General features: G+C 33.3%; 2 protein-coding genes across 16 annotated transcripts in view; both read right to left on the bottom strand.

The window, feature by feature from the left end:
- LOC149890990 (uncharacterized) overlaps positions 1-12,563 on the bottom strand; it is a 198,628-nt gene that overhangs the window by 132,381 nt on the left and 53,684 nt on the right. The window lies entirely within an intron of this gene.
- The window catches only part of LOC145202148 (tyrosine-protein phosphatase non-receptor type 13-like), a 42,151-nt gene continuing 37,001 nt past the window's right edge, over positions 7,414-12,563 (bottom strand). For all 14 annotated transcript variants that reach the window (XM_090080792.1, XM_090080781.1, XM_090080783.1 and 11 more), the window contains 9 exons: positions 12,456-12,497; positions 12,040-12,138; positions 11,889-11,947; positions 11,726-11,801; positions 11,397-11,462; positions 11,218-11,294; positions 11,057-11,129; positions 8,067-8,129; positions 7,414-7,972 (listed from right to left, as the gene is read on the bottom strand). In XM_090080792.1, the coding sequence (XP_089936918.1) occupies positions 7,904-7,972; positions 8,067-8,129; positions 11,057-11,129; positions 11,218-11,294; positions 11,397-11,462; positions 11,726-11,801; positions 11,889-11,947; positions 12,040-12,138; positions 12,456-12,497 (624 nt within the window). In that variant the 3' untranslated portion in view covers positions 7,414-7,903. The remainder of the gene's footprint in view (positions 7,973-8,066; positions 8,130-11,056; positions 11,130-11,217; positions 11,295-11,396; positions 11,463-11,725; positions 11,802-11,888; positions 11,948-12,039; positions 12,139-12,455; positions 12,498-12,563) is intronic.

The following is a 12,563-nucleotide window of genomic DNA, read 5'->3' as shown; positions in this document are numbered from 1 at the left end:
AATGGAAGAGTCGTCTATTCTTCCTGAGAGCGATACGTTTTTGAGGAGTTTGTTTGATCTGGACACAAGAGCAAAATTTAAAAGAAGTTTTAAGAACAAGTTTGAATTGAGTAAAAACGATGGTCAATATATGATTGGAAAAATGGGTGTTTTGTTTGATGGAAATGACATGATTATTGGAGGTGAAAGGTATAAAGGAACAAGAGGTCTTTGGGAGTTGATGACCAATCCAAACATTTCAAAGAATTTCGACGTAACTGAAGAAGTGGCTGCGTCGAGCGCATCGAGAGCAGCGTCGACTTTGGCTAATAAAATGGCGAAAAGCGAATTGGGACGAGAAGCGATTATGGCTGCCAAGTCTGCTGGAAAAGAGCTAGCTTCTTCTGCGATTACTACTGCTAAAGATGTCGCTATTGACAAGGGAAAGAAAGTTCTTGAAAAGGTGTACCTCAAGACTGGAACTCCAAAGCTATCTCAAAAAAGCAAAGACATTATTTCAGAGCTGGCTAAAGCTCCAGCTCATGTTCCAGCCTCTGTTCCAAGTCGAACAGGATTTGTGGACGAGTATTCCATGATGGGCAGATCTTTAAGTCGTAAAAACCTAAGTCGTAAAAACGCAGTTCGAATCCAAGACCTGGTTAAAATGGGGGATGGTCTGAAAATCGCATGATTTTCAGAGTCTGAAAAATGAATTTTTCAGAGGCGCGCGTTCGGAACTTTCGGAGCTTTCGGAACTTTCGGAACTCTTAAAAAATTTTTTTTTCTTTTATATAAAAAATGACAAACTCCGAGATTTTAAATTTTACAGAAGAAGTCATGATTGATGAAGGAATCGAGAGATTCGAGTTTCACGAGTATGAGCCTGTGAGCACCAATTGAAACAACACTGGAGAGATAAGAATTAATATTGAACAGCAAGATTTGTTCACGCTTCCCTCTGAGTCTTATCTTTTAGTAGAAGGAAGACTGACAAAAGCAGACGGGACTTCCTATGCAGACGCAGATGTGGTTACTTTTGCAAACAACGGCATCGTGCATCTGTTTAGCCAAATTTCTTACTATTTGTCGAATCAAGAGGTAGAAACCATCTATAACCCTGGTCAATCCACCACTATGTTTGGCTGTCTTAAATATCCGGTCGAGTTTCAAATATCTAAAGGAATGAATCAACTGTGGCAGCGAGACACGAACGTGGATCTTGTCAACAACTCTGGATTTATCAACAGACATGCTTACATCATCAAGCAGCCCGTCAATAGAGGAACCTTTTCGTTTTGCATTCCTTTTAAGCACATTTTTGGTTTTTGCGACGATTACGACAAAGTTCTTTATGGTTTTAAGCATACCGTTACCCTTGTGAGAAAGAGCGACACGGATGCGATTTTTAAAGCCAATGCTACAGTCGCGGGAAAAGTCGATTTAACAAAATTGTCTTTGTTCATGCCTCATGCCACTCCCTCTCTTTTGGAGAGCAACAATTTGTATAAAATAATCGAGTCTAAAGTGGACGTTCCACTCTCGTTCAAGTCTAGACAGTGCGACACCATTTATGTTCCCGTGGCAAACACATTCAGTTGGAGATTGAGCGCAAGATCTGCTAGCGAAAGACCGAGATATGTCGTGATTGGATTCCAAACCAACAGAGACCCAAATCCATCCGTCTTTGATCACTGTGACATTAAAAACATGTATGTGACCTTAAACAGTGAAAGGTATCCTGCTGTGGACTACGACTTGGACTTTAAAAACAACTAATTCTCAAGGGCTTACAGAGACGCATGCAAGTTTGACAACAAGATTTTTGGAGTAAGCGAAATTGTCGCCCAGCCGAATATAACAGCGCTGAACTACAGACACATTTGCCCTATTTTAGTTTTTGACGTGAGTAAGCAGGCTGAGAGGTTAAAATCAACCGTGTTGGACGTGCAAATTAAAGCCACCTTTAATGCAAACGTTCCTGCTGGGACTCAAGCCTTTGCCGTGGTGATCTCTGACAAGATGCTCAGGATTAAATCTGAAGGGAAAAAGATGAACGTTGTTTATTGATTTTTCGAAATAATTTTTAAGCGTTAAAAAAATGAGGTACACGAAAAAAGATTTGAAAAAGCTGCTGAGAGAGAACGGCATTACTCAAACTTCAAAAACCAAAATGGCTTTGTTGATGCTGGCGTTGGAAAACCATCTGATTGACAAGAGCGAGTGGATGAAAGACGTGATGGAAGAAAGACCGGTAGGACGACCTGAAAAATTGAATTCGAGTTAAGAAAATATTTCCAAATGAAAAAAGATGGGAGAAAGAATAAGACAGTTGGAAGAAAGATTGAGAGAGTTGAAAGAAAGATATATATTAAATAAAGAAAGATTGAGAAAGTTGGATGAAGAAAATTCGAGAGAGTTGGATGAATTTAATAGATTGTATGACGAATCGAAAAGATTACATGAAGAAAGATTGAGAGAGTTGGAAAAAATTAAGTCTGAAAATGATATTATTTCAGAAGAGTGGGAAGAACTTCAAAAATTCATTTCAGCTCGTTGGATGGGAAGATTTTGCGCTCCTGCTGCTTAAACATTTTTTAATTCTTTTTGAAGAATTGAAAAATTGATTTTGACTTAAGAAAATTTTTTTATTAAAAAGATGGAAAACGTGCGAGTGGATGATCTTTTGAATGCTCTTGATGAAAGATTTGAGTCAACTTCTGAGGCAGCTAAATCGAAAAGTTTGCTCAAATTTCTAAAAAACGTTAGAAAACTTCCGAAGGAACATCGAATAATTTTTAAAGAAATGGTTGAAGTAGCTCCATTTGAAGAAGTGATAAGACATATAAAAGAAGACATTAATCTGCGTAATAAATTCCTAATCGGAACGAATTGGAAATTAAATTCTAGTGGTCGTAATAATTGTCGTAAAATCACTGAACATATTAGAGAGATTAAAAATATGTATTCACGTCTTTCCAAATAATCCTTTTTAATTCTTTTCGAAGAATTGAAAAATTGATTTTGATTTAAGAAAAATTTTTTATACTATTAAAAATGAATAAAATGAATGTTAAAGAGTTGCGTAAATCCGCTAAAGAATGCGATATCAAAGGTTACTCAAAAATGAGAAAAGCCGACCTTATTGGAGCTATAGAGTCTCATAATGAAATACCTACAGTGGTTAGGTTTGTTTGACCTCCAGTTAAAGTTTCTGTAAAACCTGCAAAAGTGCGGTTTGTTGTTGGACCTGATACTAAGCCGGTTCCAGCGCCAAGACCTGGACTGGTTTCAAGAATGACTACAGCTGCGAGAGATGTGGTTGTGGACAGCTTTAGCAACCTTCTTGCATCAATTGGTCCATATGTTCCAGAATCGGTGAAAAAGACAGTAAGAGATGTGAGAGACTCTATCCTATCAACTCCTGTCGTTGAGAAGCCGGTTCCAGCACCAAGACCTGGGTTATTTTCAAAATTTACAGAAGCAGTGAAAAATTCGGTTCAAAGACCGGTTCCAGCTCCTCGTCCAATTGTTAAAAAACCGGTTCCTGCTCCTCGAATCAAGTTTGAGTTGACTGATTTAGCTCTAAATTATGTCACCAAGCGATTTTCTTACATTCCTTCTATCCTATATCAAGACCCTGCCGCCTTTTTAAATTTGGTGAAAAGAGCTGCGATCAAAGTTCAAGAGAAAAACACAAGAACGAACCTTGTTTTAACCTGTGATCTGATACAAGTCAACATTGCTACTGGATTGGAAAAAATTCGCACTTTTTCCTTCCCGTCCAAATATGAAGTTATTCTCGAATCAACAGATACTGGAGAGAGCTTTGAGACGTGGAAAGAAAGAATTCTTGAAAACATCCTCAATTATAACAAAGAGGGGTCTAATTGGAAAGTGTCTAAAATTTTAAAAATAGATGTTAACATGATTGATTACGAACCTCTCAGCGGTTCTTCCTACATTGAGCAGCCTAATGAGCTGAAAAACAAAAAGGCGATTATTAATATGAAAAACATCGACAATAAATGCTTTATGTGGTGTGTTACTCAAGCGCTAAATATGAAAGACGATCATAATGGAAGGATTAACGAAGACTTAATTCTAAAATCTAAAGAGTTGAAATGGGAAGGAATGGAATTTCCAGTACCTCTTAATCAAATCGAAAAGTTTGAGAAAAATAATCCAAGCATTAGCATCAACGTCTTTGGATATGATGAAAAAAAAAACCGCACCCTTTACGTATATCCAAATCTTTGAACAGAAAGTATGTTGATTTGCTGCTCATTTCAAACGATGAGACGAACCATAATTGTCTTATTAAAAGTCGATTGTTAGCCTCTTCTACATCAAAAGGTAAAAGAAAACAACATTATTGCAGAAATTGCTTGCAAGGTTTTAACTCTGAAGAAAAACTCCAAAATCATTGGACTTACTGTCAAGAACACAGCTCGGTTCGAATTGAACTTCCTGAAAAAGGAACAACCGTTCAGTTTAAAAACTACAACATGTCAATGAAAGTTCCGTTTGTGGTGTATGCTGACTTTGAAAGTTTCATCAAACCCATCGACGACAACACTAAATATAATGAGTCGTACACCAAAAAATATCAAAAGCACGTTCCAAGCTCCTTCTGCTATTACATCAAATGCTTTGACGAAACCATTTATAAAGGAAAACCTGTCACGTATACAGCAGAAAGCGATGATGATGACGTAGCTCAAATGTTCATAGACTTGCTCGAAAAAGGCCTTAAAAAGATTTTCAACAAGATTGATTTTAAAAAAAAGGTGGTTATGACTGATAAGGATGAAAAGAATTTTAAAGATGCAACACAATGTCACATTTGCAGTAAAAATCTTGACGGCGATAAAGTGTGTGATCACTGCCATTTTACTGGAAAGTATCGAGGAGCTTCGCATAACGCTTGCAATAAAAAATATCAAATTCCAAAATTCACACCCATCATTTTCCATAATTTGTCCGGTTACGACAGCCATTTGTTCATCAAAAAATTAGGTGGGAAATTAAAATGCATACCCAACAACGATGAGAAATACATCAGCTTCTCAAAAGTAATCAAAGTAAGAGAATTTTTTAATAAGAAAGGCAAACTTCAGGAAGTATGGAAAGAATTGAGGTTAATTGATAGCTTCAGATTCATGGCTGGTAGTTTAGACAGTTTGACTAAAAATCTAACCAACGACCAATGTAAAAACGTTGCTAAATATTACTCTGGAAAACAGTTTAATTTATTGCGAAGAAAAGGCGCTTACCCTTACGAATGGGTAGACTCGATTGAAAAGTTTTCCGAAACGCAATTGCCTCCTATCGAAGCATTCCATTCCAAACTGAACGACGCTAAAATAGAAATTGAAGACTATGCGCATGCTCAAAACGTTTATAATGAATTTGGATGTGAAACGTTTATAGATTACCATGAGCTGTACAACGTCTCTGATGTACTGATGCTTGCAGATGTCTTTGAAAATTTCATAGAGGTGTATCGTACCTATTACGGTCTTGACCCTCCTTGGTATTACACCTCCCCAGGTTTGGCTTGGGATGCAATGTTAAAAATAACTGGAGTTAAATTAGAAGCTCTAATTGACCCTGACATGCTTTGCATGATTCAAAGAGGAATACGCGATGGAATCAGCATGATTTCAAACCGACATGGAACTGCCAATAACAAATACAAGGGTGACTCCTATGATCCTTCAAAACCATCGAAATTTATCCAATACCAGGACGCTAACAATTTGTATGGATGGGCAATGAGTAAGCCTCTTCCCGTTGGAGGATTTAGATGGATGGCTGAAGACGAACTTTTAAAATTGGAAATCCATGCCTTGCATTCTTGAAGTCGACTTGGACTACCCTGATCACCTTCACGACGATCACAACGATTACCCTTTGGCTCCTGAAAGATTAAAAGTAGGCAAAGTAGAAAAACTCGTTCCGAATTTAAACCTTAAAAAGAATTACGTCATACATCATGAAAACATGAAACTGTATAAAGGATTTGGATTGAATATTACAAAAATTCATCGAGGTATCACCTTTAAAGAAGAACCTTTTATGAAAATTTACATTGACCTCAATACCCAATTAAGAGCAAAAGCTAAAAACGACTTTGAAAAACAATTCTTTAAACTCATGAACAACTCTTTGGAAAAACTATGAAGAATATTGAAAATCATGTAGACGTCAGACTCGTCACTACAGAAAAAGAAGCCTTAAAATTATCTAAAAGACCTCATTTCGAAAGCCGTACCATTTTTGATGAAAACTTGATCGCGGTTCACATGAAGAAAACAAAGTTGGTTTACAACAAGCCTGTTAACTTGGGAATGTGCATCCTGGACATAAGCAAAACTCTCATGTTTGAACACCACTACGACTACATCAGACCGAAATATAACGATCGAGCTAAGTTGTTAATGACTGATACTGACTCGCTCATTTATGAAATCGAAACTGAAGATTATTATGAGGACACTGCTGGTGAGGTTGAAAGCAGGTTTGACACGAGTGATTTCGACAAAAATCACTCGTCTTCACGACATTTACACAGAGGAGATTAACAAAGTTGCTCTCAGCGCTGAAGATGACAAAAGAATCATTTTGGAAGATGGTATTCACACGTTGGCTATTGGACATTACAAAAAAAGACCTTGTCCTGATAAGCCTTATTTTAACTTGATCGATTATGATAAGTTTTTCGGTCCCGATAATTGATATATTAGCTTATGATATTTGCAAGCTATTAATAAAAATGAATATCACTTCGTTAAATGAAAAAATTTTAAAGCAGTTCGACATTGATGCTGCAAAAGACATAAAGAACTTTAAAAAAAGTACGAATTGAAAAAGCCTTCTTTTTTCTAAAAACCATTTATCTTGTTCAAAGGTACGAGGACATTCTAAGGATAAAACTTCCCTTTGAAGAAATTGATAAATTTAAAGATGAAAAAGAAGACATTCAAAGGCAATACATTCAAATGGCAATAAAACTTATCAATTCTAAAAAGTGGACTCATTAAAATTAAGCAAAAGCCAATCTACTTGTATAAATGCAAATACTGCTCCAATGAAGATCTTAACAGGTTTGAATTAGATGAGTGTGGAATAAAGTTTTGCATTATATGTTCTTGTCAGCAAGATACTCTAGCCACTAAAATAGAGTACTATCACTCCTATATAAATAAACTAAGTTCGTCAAGAATTGTTCATTTCCAAGAATGCATCAAATAGTACAATGGAAAACAAAAATGCAAAGTTCAAGAAGAGGTTTTTGAGAAACTTAAAAGCAAATTTCAAGCTTTAAACCTTTTCGTCGACTCTAATAAAAAAAAGCATCAACGCAGAACCCGCATTTCTCTACTACTTCTGATTTATCAAAAGAGCAACTCTAAGACAAGTACAATCACTAAGTTACTTCAAAAAGTTTATTCAATACGTTTCAGCAATCCACATAGGACTGAAAAAAACTATCAACGAAATTTTGAAATCAATTATCGTAAATTTAAGTTTACTAAATAAAATAAGTAAAACTTCATTAGTAATTTTACATAAAAATAAATTAAACATTCAAACAAACTTAAATATAGATTTTTATATACAAAGTTTTTTTTTATCTTTTAAATTAGATTAATTTTATGGAGTCTCAGAGAATGTATAAAATATTACAATTAATTAAAAACTATTTAACATGAAAATACTCAAAAAGTGATGACAAAATATTTTCCATTTCTAAGATTCATGGTTCGATGTTGACGACAGTTTTTTACTTGTAACGACTCAATGAGTCGAGAAGGTGATGAGAGAACAGAAGTCGAGAAGAGAGTCGAGAAGATGATGAGCCACCTTGATGCAAAACAGTTTTTTACTTGTAACGACTCAATGAGTTGAGAAGCAGGTCATTTTACTTGTAACGATTCAATGAGTCGAGAAGTAGATGATGAGCCACCTTGATGCAGAACATGTAATCCTCCTTAAATTTATTTGAACATTTAAAAAGATGAAAATTTATTTGAACATTTTAAAAGATGAAAATCAAACTTTTTAATGTTTTTTTTTTTTCGTACCTTTTTTTGAAGGACAAACAAACGTTGCTCTTTTAAACTTTTTGCTATCAATGATAAATCAAACTAAAAAAATAATTTTGTTATTAATGATAAATCAAACAAAAAAAAAATTCCATAAATTACTTTGCTGTATGTGAGCAATTAATTGTTATTCTTAGAACTGTCACAAACTCACCGAAACTCATGTCCAGACATATAGGAAAATGACACATAAAATTGACAAAAAAAAAAAAAAAAAAGAAAAAAAAAGGAACTGTATATAAGTTATTAACAAATAATATAAGCTTTTTTTTCATTTTAAAAAAATGACCCTTTATGGTAATGTTTGTTGAATTGCGAATCATGGGGAAAATCAAGGACCGCCGGTTGCGCATACATATTGAAGACATTCGTAAATATCCCTAAAATTCTATTACAGCTTTACTCTGTAAGTAAAGGGTTACTCAAAAAATATACACAATATGACACTAACAATTTAGAACAGCTTAAATCAATTCAACAACTTTTAGCTGATTTACGTAAACTTCACAAAATTTAATTATAGATTCAAGTTGACTGCCTCACCCGTTTGTCGCAGCTGCTCTGGATCAATTTTTGATCAGATCTTCACCAATTATAACTTCAGGACATTTAGATTGGTCTTAGCTGACTTCACATTCCAAAGGATTCAGGTCTAGCGATAACAAGGGCCATATTTTAGTCCAAACAGAGGTTTTACACTTTTCAAAAAATCGATAGTTTTGTAGGCTGTGTGCTGACGCCGAAACTTGCTGAAAATTCAGAGACAACCTTAAAACTTTTCCTTCGCGAAGAGGATCAAGTTTTCCTTGATCAATATGATGTAGATGTTTTGACTTTCAAATGTTCTGGTAAAAACTTTTCAAATGTTCTTTCTTAGATAGTTTAGCATCTCTGGCAAGTCCTGAAATAGTTCTATTAATTGTTCCGTTATTTGGCATCAGTTGCTACAGAAACTTGCAGTCAACAGAGCCCCCCTTCTTGGTCCTCACAGATTTCTTCCGCAGACCGGATCCACACTTTTATAAGTCTTTGTGAGCCTTGTAAATGTTAGCTCGACTCAGACTTGTCACTTACAATCTTAGCTTTTTTTCACTTCAGAAAATAAAGAACTTTCCATAATCTTTTTATCGTCTGAAGGTGAAAAAAGTTGAACTAACATTTATTAGGTTCACAAACTTTCCACAAGCTTTTCTGCTCTAACTTCTCGCTCAATGTCTTACTTTTTCACATAAAAATAATTTTACATAAGCTACTTAAGTTTGTATTTTAGACTGACGGGAAAGTTGATTTGTTTATAACTTATGGACACTCCTGTAGATGCTCAAACTTATTTTTCTTCAATATAAAAGTGGCAATTGGTATTTATTATTATATATTTATTCAAGATATAATAGCTATCAAAGATTTGAAGACGTTTGAGTAATGTTTGTTGGAGATTTGTAGTCATTGCTAAAATACCAAAGTTAATTGATTGTCACAAAAATTATTCAAATCAAAGTGCATTTATATCTATGTATATATTATATTTATTTACAATATATATCTATATTCTTACGCTATGAGAAAAATGTCAAAAAATAATTCAAAGGATTCAAATAGAAGGTAAATTTTAATAAAGAATATAAACAAATTCTATACAACTTGCATAATATAAACATATTTGCAATTTTGACTTTTTTCTTTGTCTCCTTTTAAATGTTTTTAAGTTATCATTGGAAAGGAAATCTTTTGATAGTTTTTGATTGTATTAAAAAAACATTGAAAAGTATTTCTGTTGAAAACATAATACACAACTTTCATGATTTTCACAAACAAACTTGCTTTTTGGTGCATATTTATGTAACATGTATGTTGATGACAGGAGTTTATAAAAACGAAATTTCAATCTCAATTAAATCGAAAATGACAAATACACTATAACCAAATTTTGCAAACTGTTTAGATGGAACAAATAGTCCACCACGTGATAAGAGAGATAGATAAGAGTTATTTTTAAGATCACAGCCTGCAGCTTTCTAATATGCTTTGCAGCTTTCACATTTAGACTATTTTGATAATTTTTTTTGCAACATAGCCTGCTATAGTTATTGCAACTTCTTGACTATTATAATCAGGAGAACTTTCCATAATTTCCTCGCTTCGATTATTAAACAGTTCATCGAGTTAAGGAAAGATGAATATCTGGTAGTAGATTTTTTTCTCAAAAGTTTATATGCTCTTTAATTAAGGAGCGACATGAAAAACTTCTTTCTGAAATTAAAACTTACAAGAAATCTGCCCCCACTCGTTTGCCTGTATTGTGAGAAACGTCTCTCAATTGGGTTACTTTGCAAACGAGCTGTCATTTAATAATCATATCCATCATTCAGGAGCTCCTCAACAAGCACTGCTTGAGTATGTAGATACAAATGCTGATGTAGTTTGATTTTTGAGGGTGAATGCAGATGAAAGAGACCACTAGTTGATCCAACCAGCCAGAGCTTGTTAAAATGTCATTTTCTTGCCTCCTATTACAATAATTTGCCAATAATATTAGATGAAAATGTTTGTTTAGAATTAGCAATTGCTAATGGTATACAATTGTCCAAACTTGGTGGACAATTATCCACCAAGTGTTAAAAATAGTTAAAAAATTAGAAACATCTTTTCGATTTAGATAATAGGAGAGAGTTTCATTACATAGTTTTTCCATTGAAACCATATGAATATATAGATGAAAATAAAACACTTAGTGGGTGTTTTTCAAACAATGTGCCAAATAACCTTATGAAAGTTATTTTAGAACAGAATAAGGAGTCTGCATAAAAACCAGGTTCCTAGAACTTTGCTTTGTCTTAATTAAGACATGCTTTGATTAAAAAATTATTTTTTTGTCAATTTTTTGTGTCATGTAATCTATAACTATTAATAACTATGAAATATATATTAAAACTGATTTTCATATTAAATATATATAGAGATTTTATTACTTTAACATCACGCTCTAAAGCATTCCAAACGCAGTCCATTATAACGAATGTCGCGCTACGACTAGTCCCAGTACTTAAAAAAATGTATTTACTTCAAGTTCAATAAGACAGCAACATAATTCAATAATAAGATAAAATGAAAAGTGTATATAATAAAATACCTGCAATGAACTAGAGTAATCAAAGAGTTACGATATGTTTGTATGAATTTCATAAATCCCAAGTAATCCACCATTTTCTAGAGGTACACCCATAAAAATTTAACACAGTTCTAGTATAAATTCATTAAAACCCAATAAAAAAATTCACATTTATAAATAAAATGCTTAAAAAGACGAACCACTGGTACATCGTTTTCAGGCCACTGTTTATAAGCAGCTTGCGTTACAAAGAGTGATTTATCCATCTGAACAATAATTTTAAAAAATAACCTATTTAAACGAAAAATACTAATAAAAAAAACACTAAGAATAAAATAATTAATACTAACAAAACACAAATGAAATATTTGTGTTTAGTTAATATTAATTTTTTTATTGTTAGCGTTATAGATATTTGTAATGAAAGCAAAAATCAAAAAAGCGTCAGAAAATTACCATTCCAATATATGAAACAGTTTCAAAAGAAAAAAGGGTAAAGTAAACCTCAGCTTAATATGTAACAATGTACTTTGATATTCTTAAGTTGTATTTGTCTATACTTATAAACCACATAATCCTCTTCATGCAGCAAGATTATTTCGAACCTAAAATAAAGATTTTTATAACCAACGTAAGCCTCAAAGCAATCTGGGGGAAACAACAACAATTAGTAAAATCTTTGTGAAACCAACTTTTCAAGCACCCTCATGGGTGAACTGGTTGACTTTGGCCAATAACATGGGAACTTGATCTGCGTTAAAAAAAAGCAGTAAAAATTTCTATTATTTACTAAAACAAAAAAACTTAATATCAAAAAATATTTCAAAAAAACAAAACACATACATTGTCAGAAGTAAATTCATCATTAAGCATAACAACCAATTCAACTTTGTTCTCCCATATACACCTCCAAAAATCTTTTACTGTGTTCTCTAAAGGTGCCTATCAAAAAAAATTATAGAAGAAAAAAATCAATATTTGATATACAATAAAAACGTTTTCATAATATTTTTCAATGGGAATAACCTGCCTAAAAAATTCATAATACAAAATAACAAGAGAATTTTAAAGCAGCAACCATATGAAAACCACAATCGAAAAAACAATTAGACTTAGATTTTATAGTTTTGAGAAAAATTGATCTTAGAGGATGGATTACTTAAAAGTTTAATAACTATCGAGTCTGACTGTTATACTAGGTTAAGTGCAGCCCTATCTAATAGAAGATTAGAAAAATACTAAATTGAAAAAAAAATTACCTGCGTAATAATGTAGCGCATTATATCCCCTCCAATTGAGATCTTAAAGAAAATGAAGATTAACATTCTAAACTGATAACTATTTCTATTTCTGATAAACTTCACTAT

The sequence above is a fragment of the Hydra viridissima genome, unplaced genomic scaffold (assembly GCF_058129835.1).
Source record: "Hydra viridissima isolate aposymbiotic clone 2 unplaced genomic scaffold, HvirCarnegie_v1 scaffold_3, whole genome shotgun sequence".
NCBI classification, from domain to species: domain Eukaryota; kingdom Metazoa; phylum Cnidaria; class Hydrozoa; order Anthoathecata; family Hydridae; genus Hydra; species Hydra viridissima.
The sequence above is the reverse complement of the archived record's forward strand: the minus strand, read 5'-3'. Positions and strand labels throughout refer to the sequence as shown.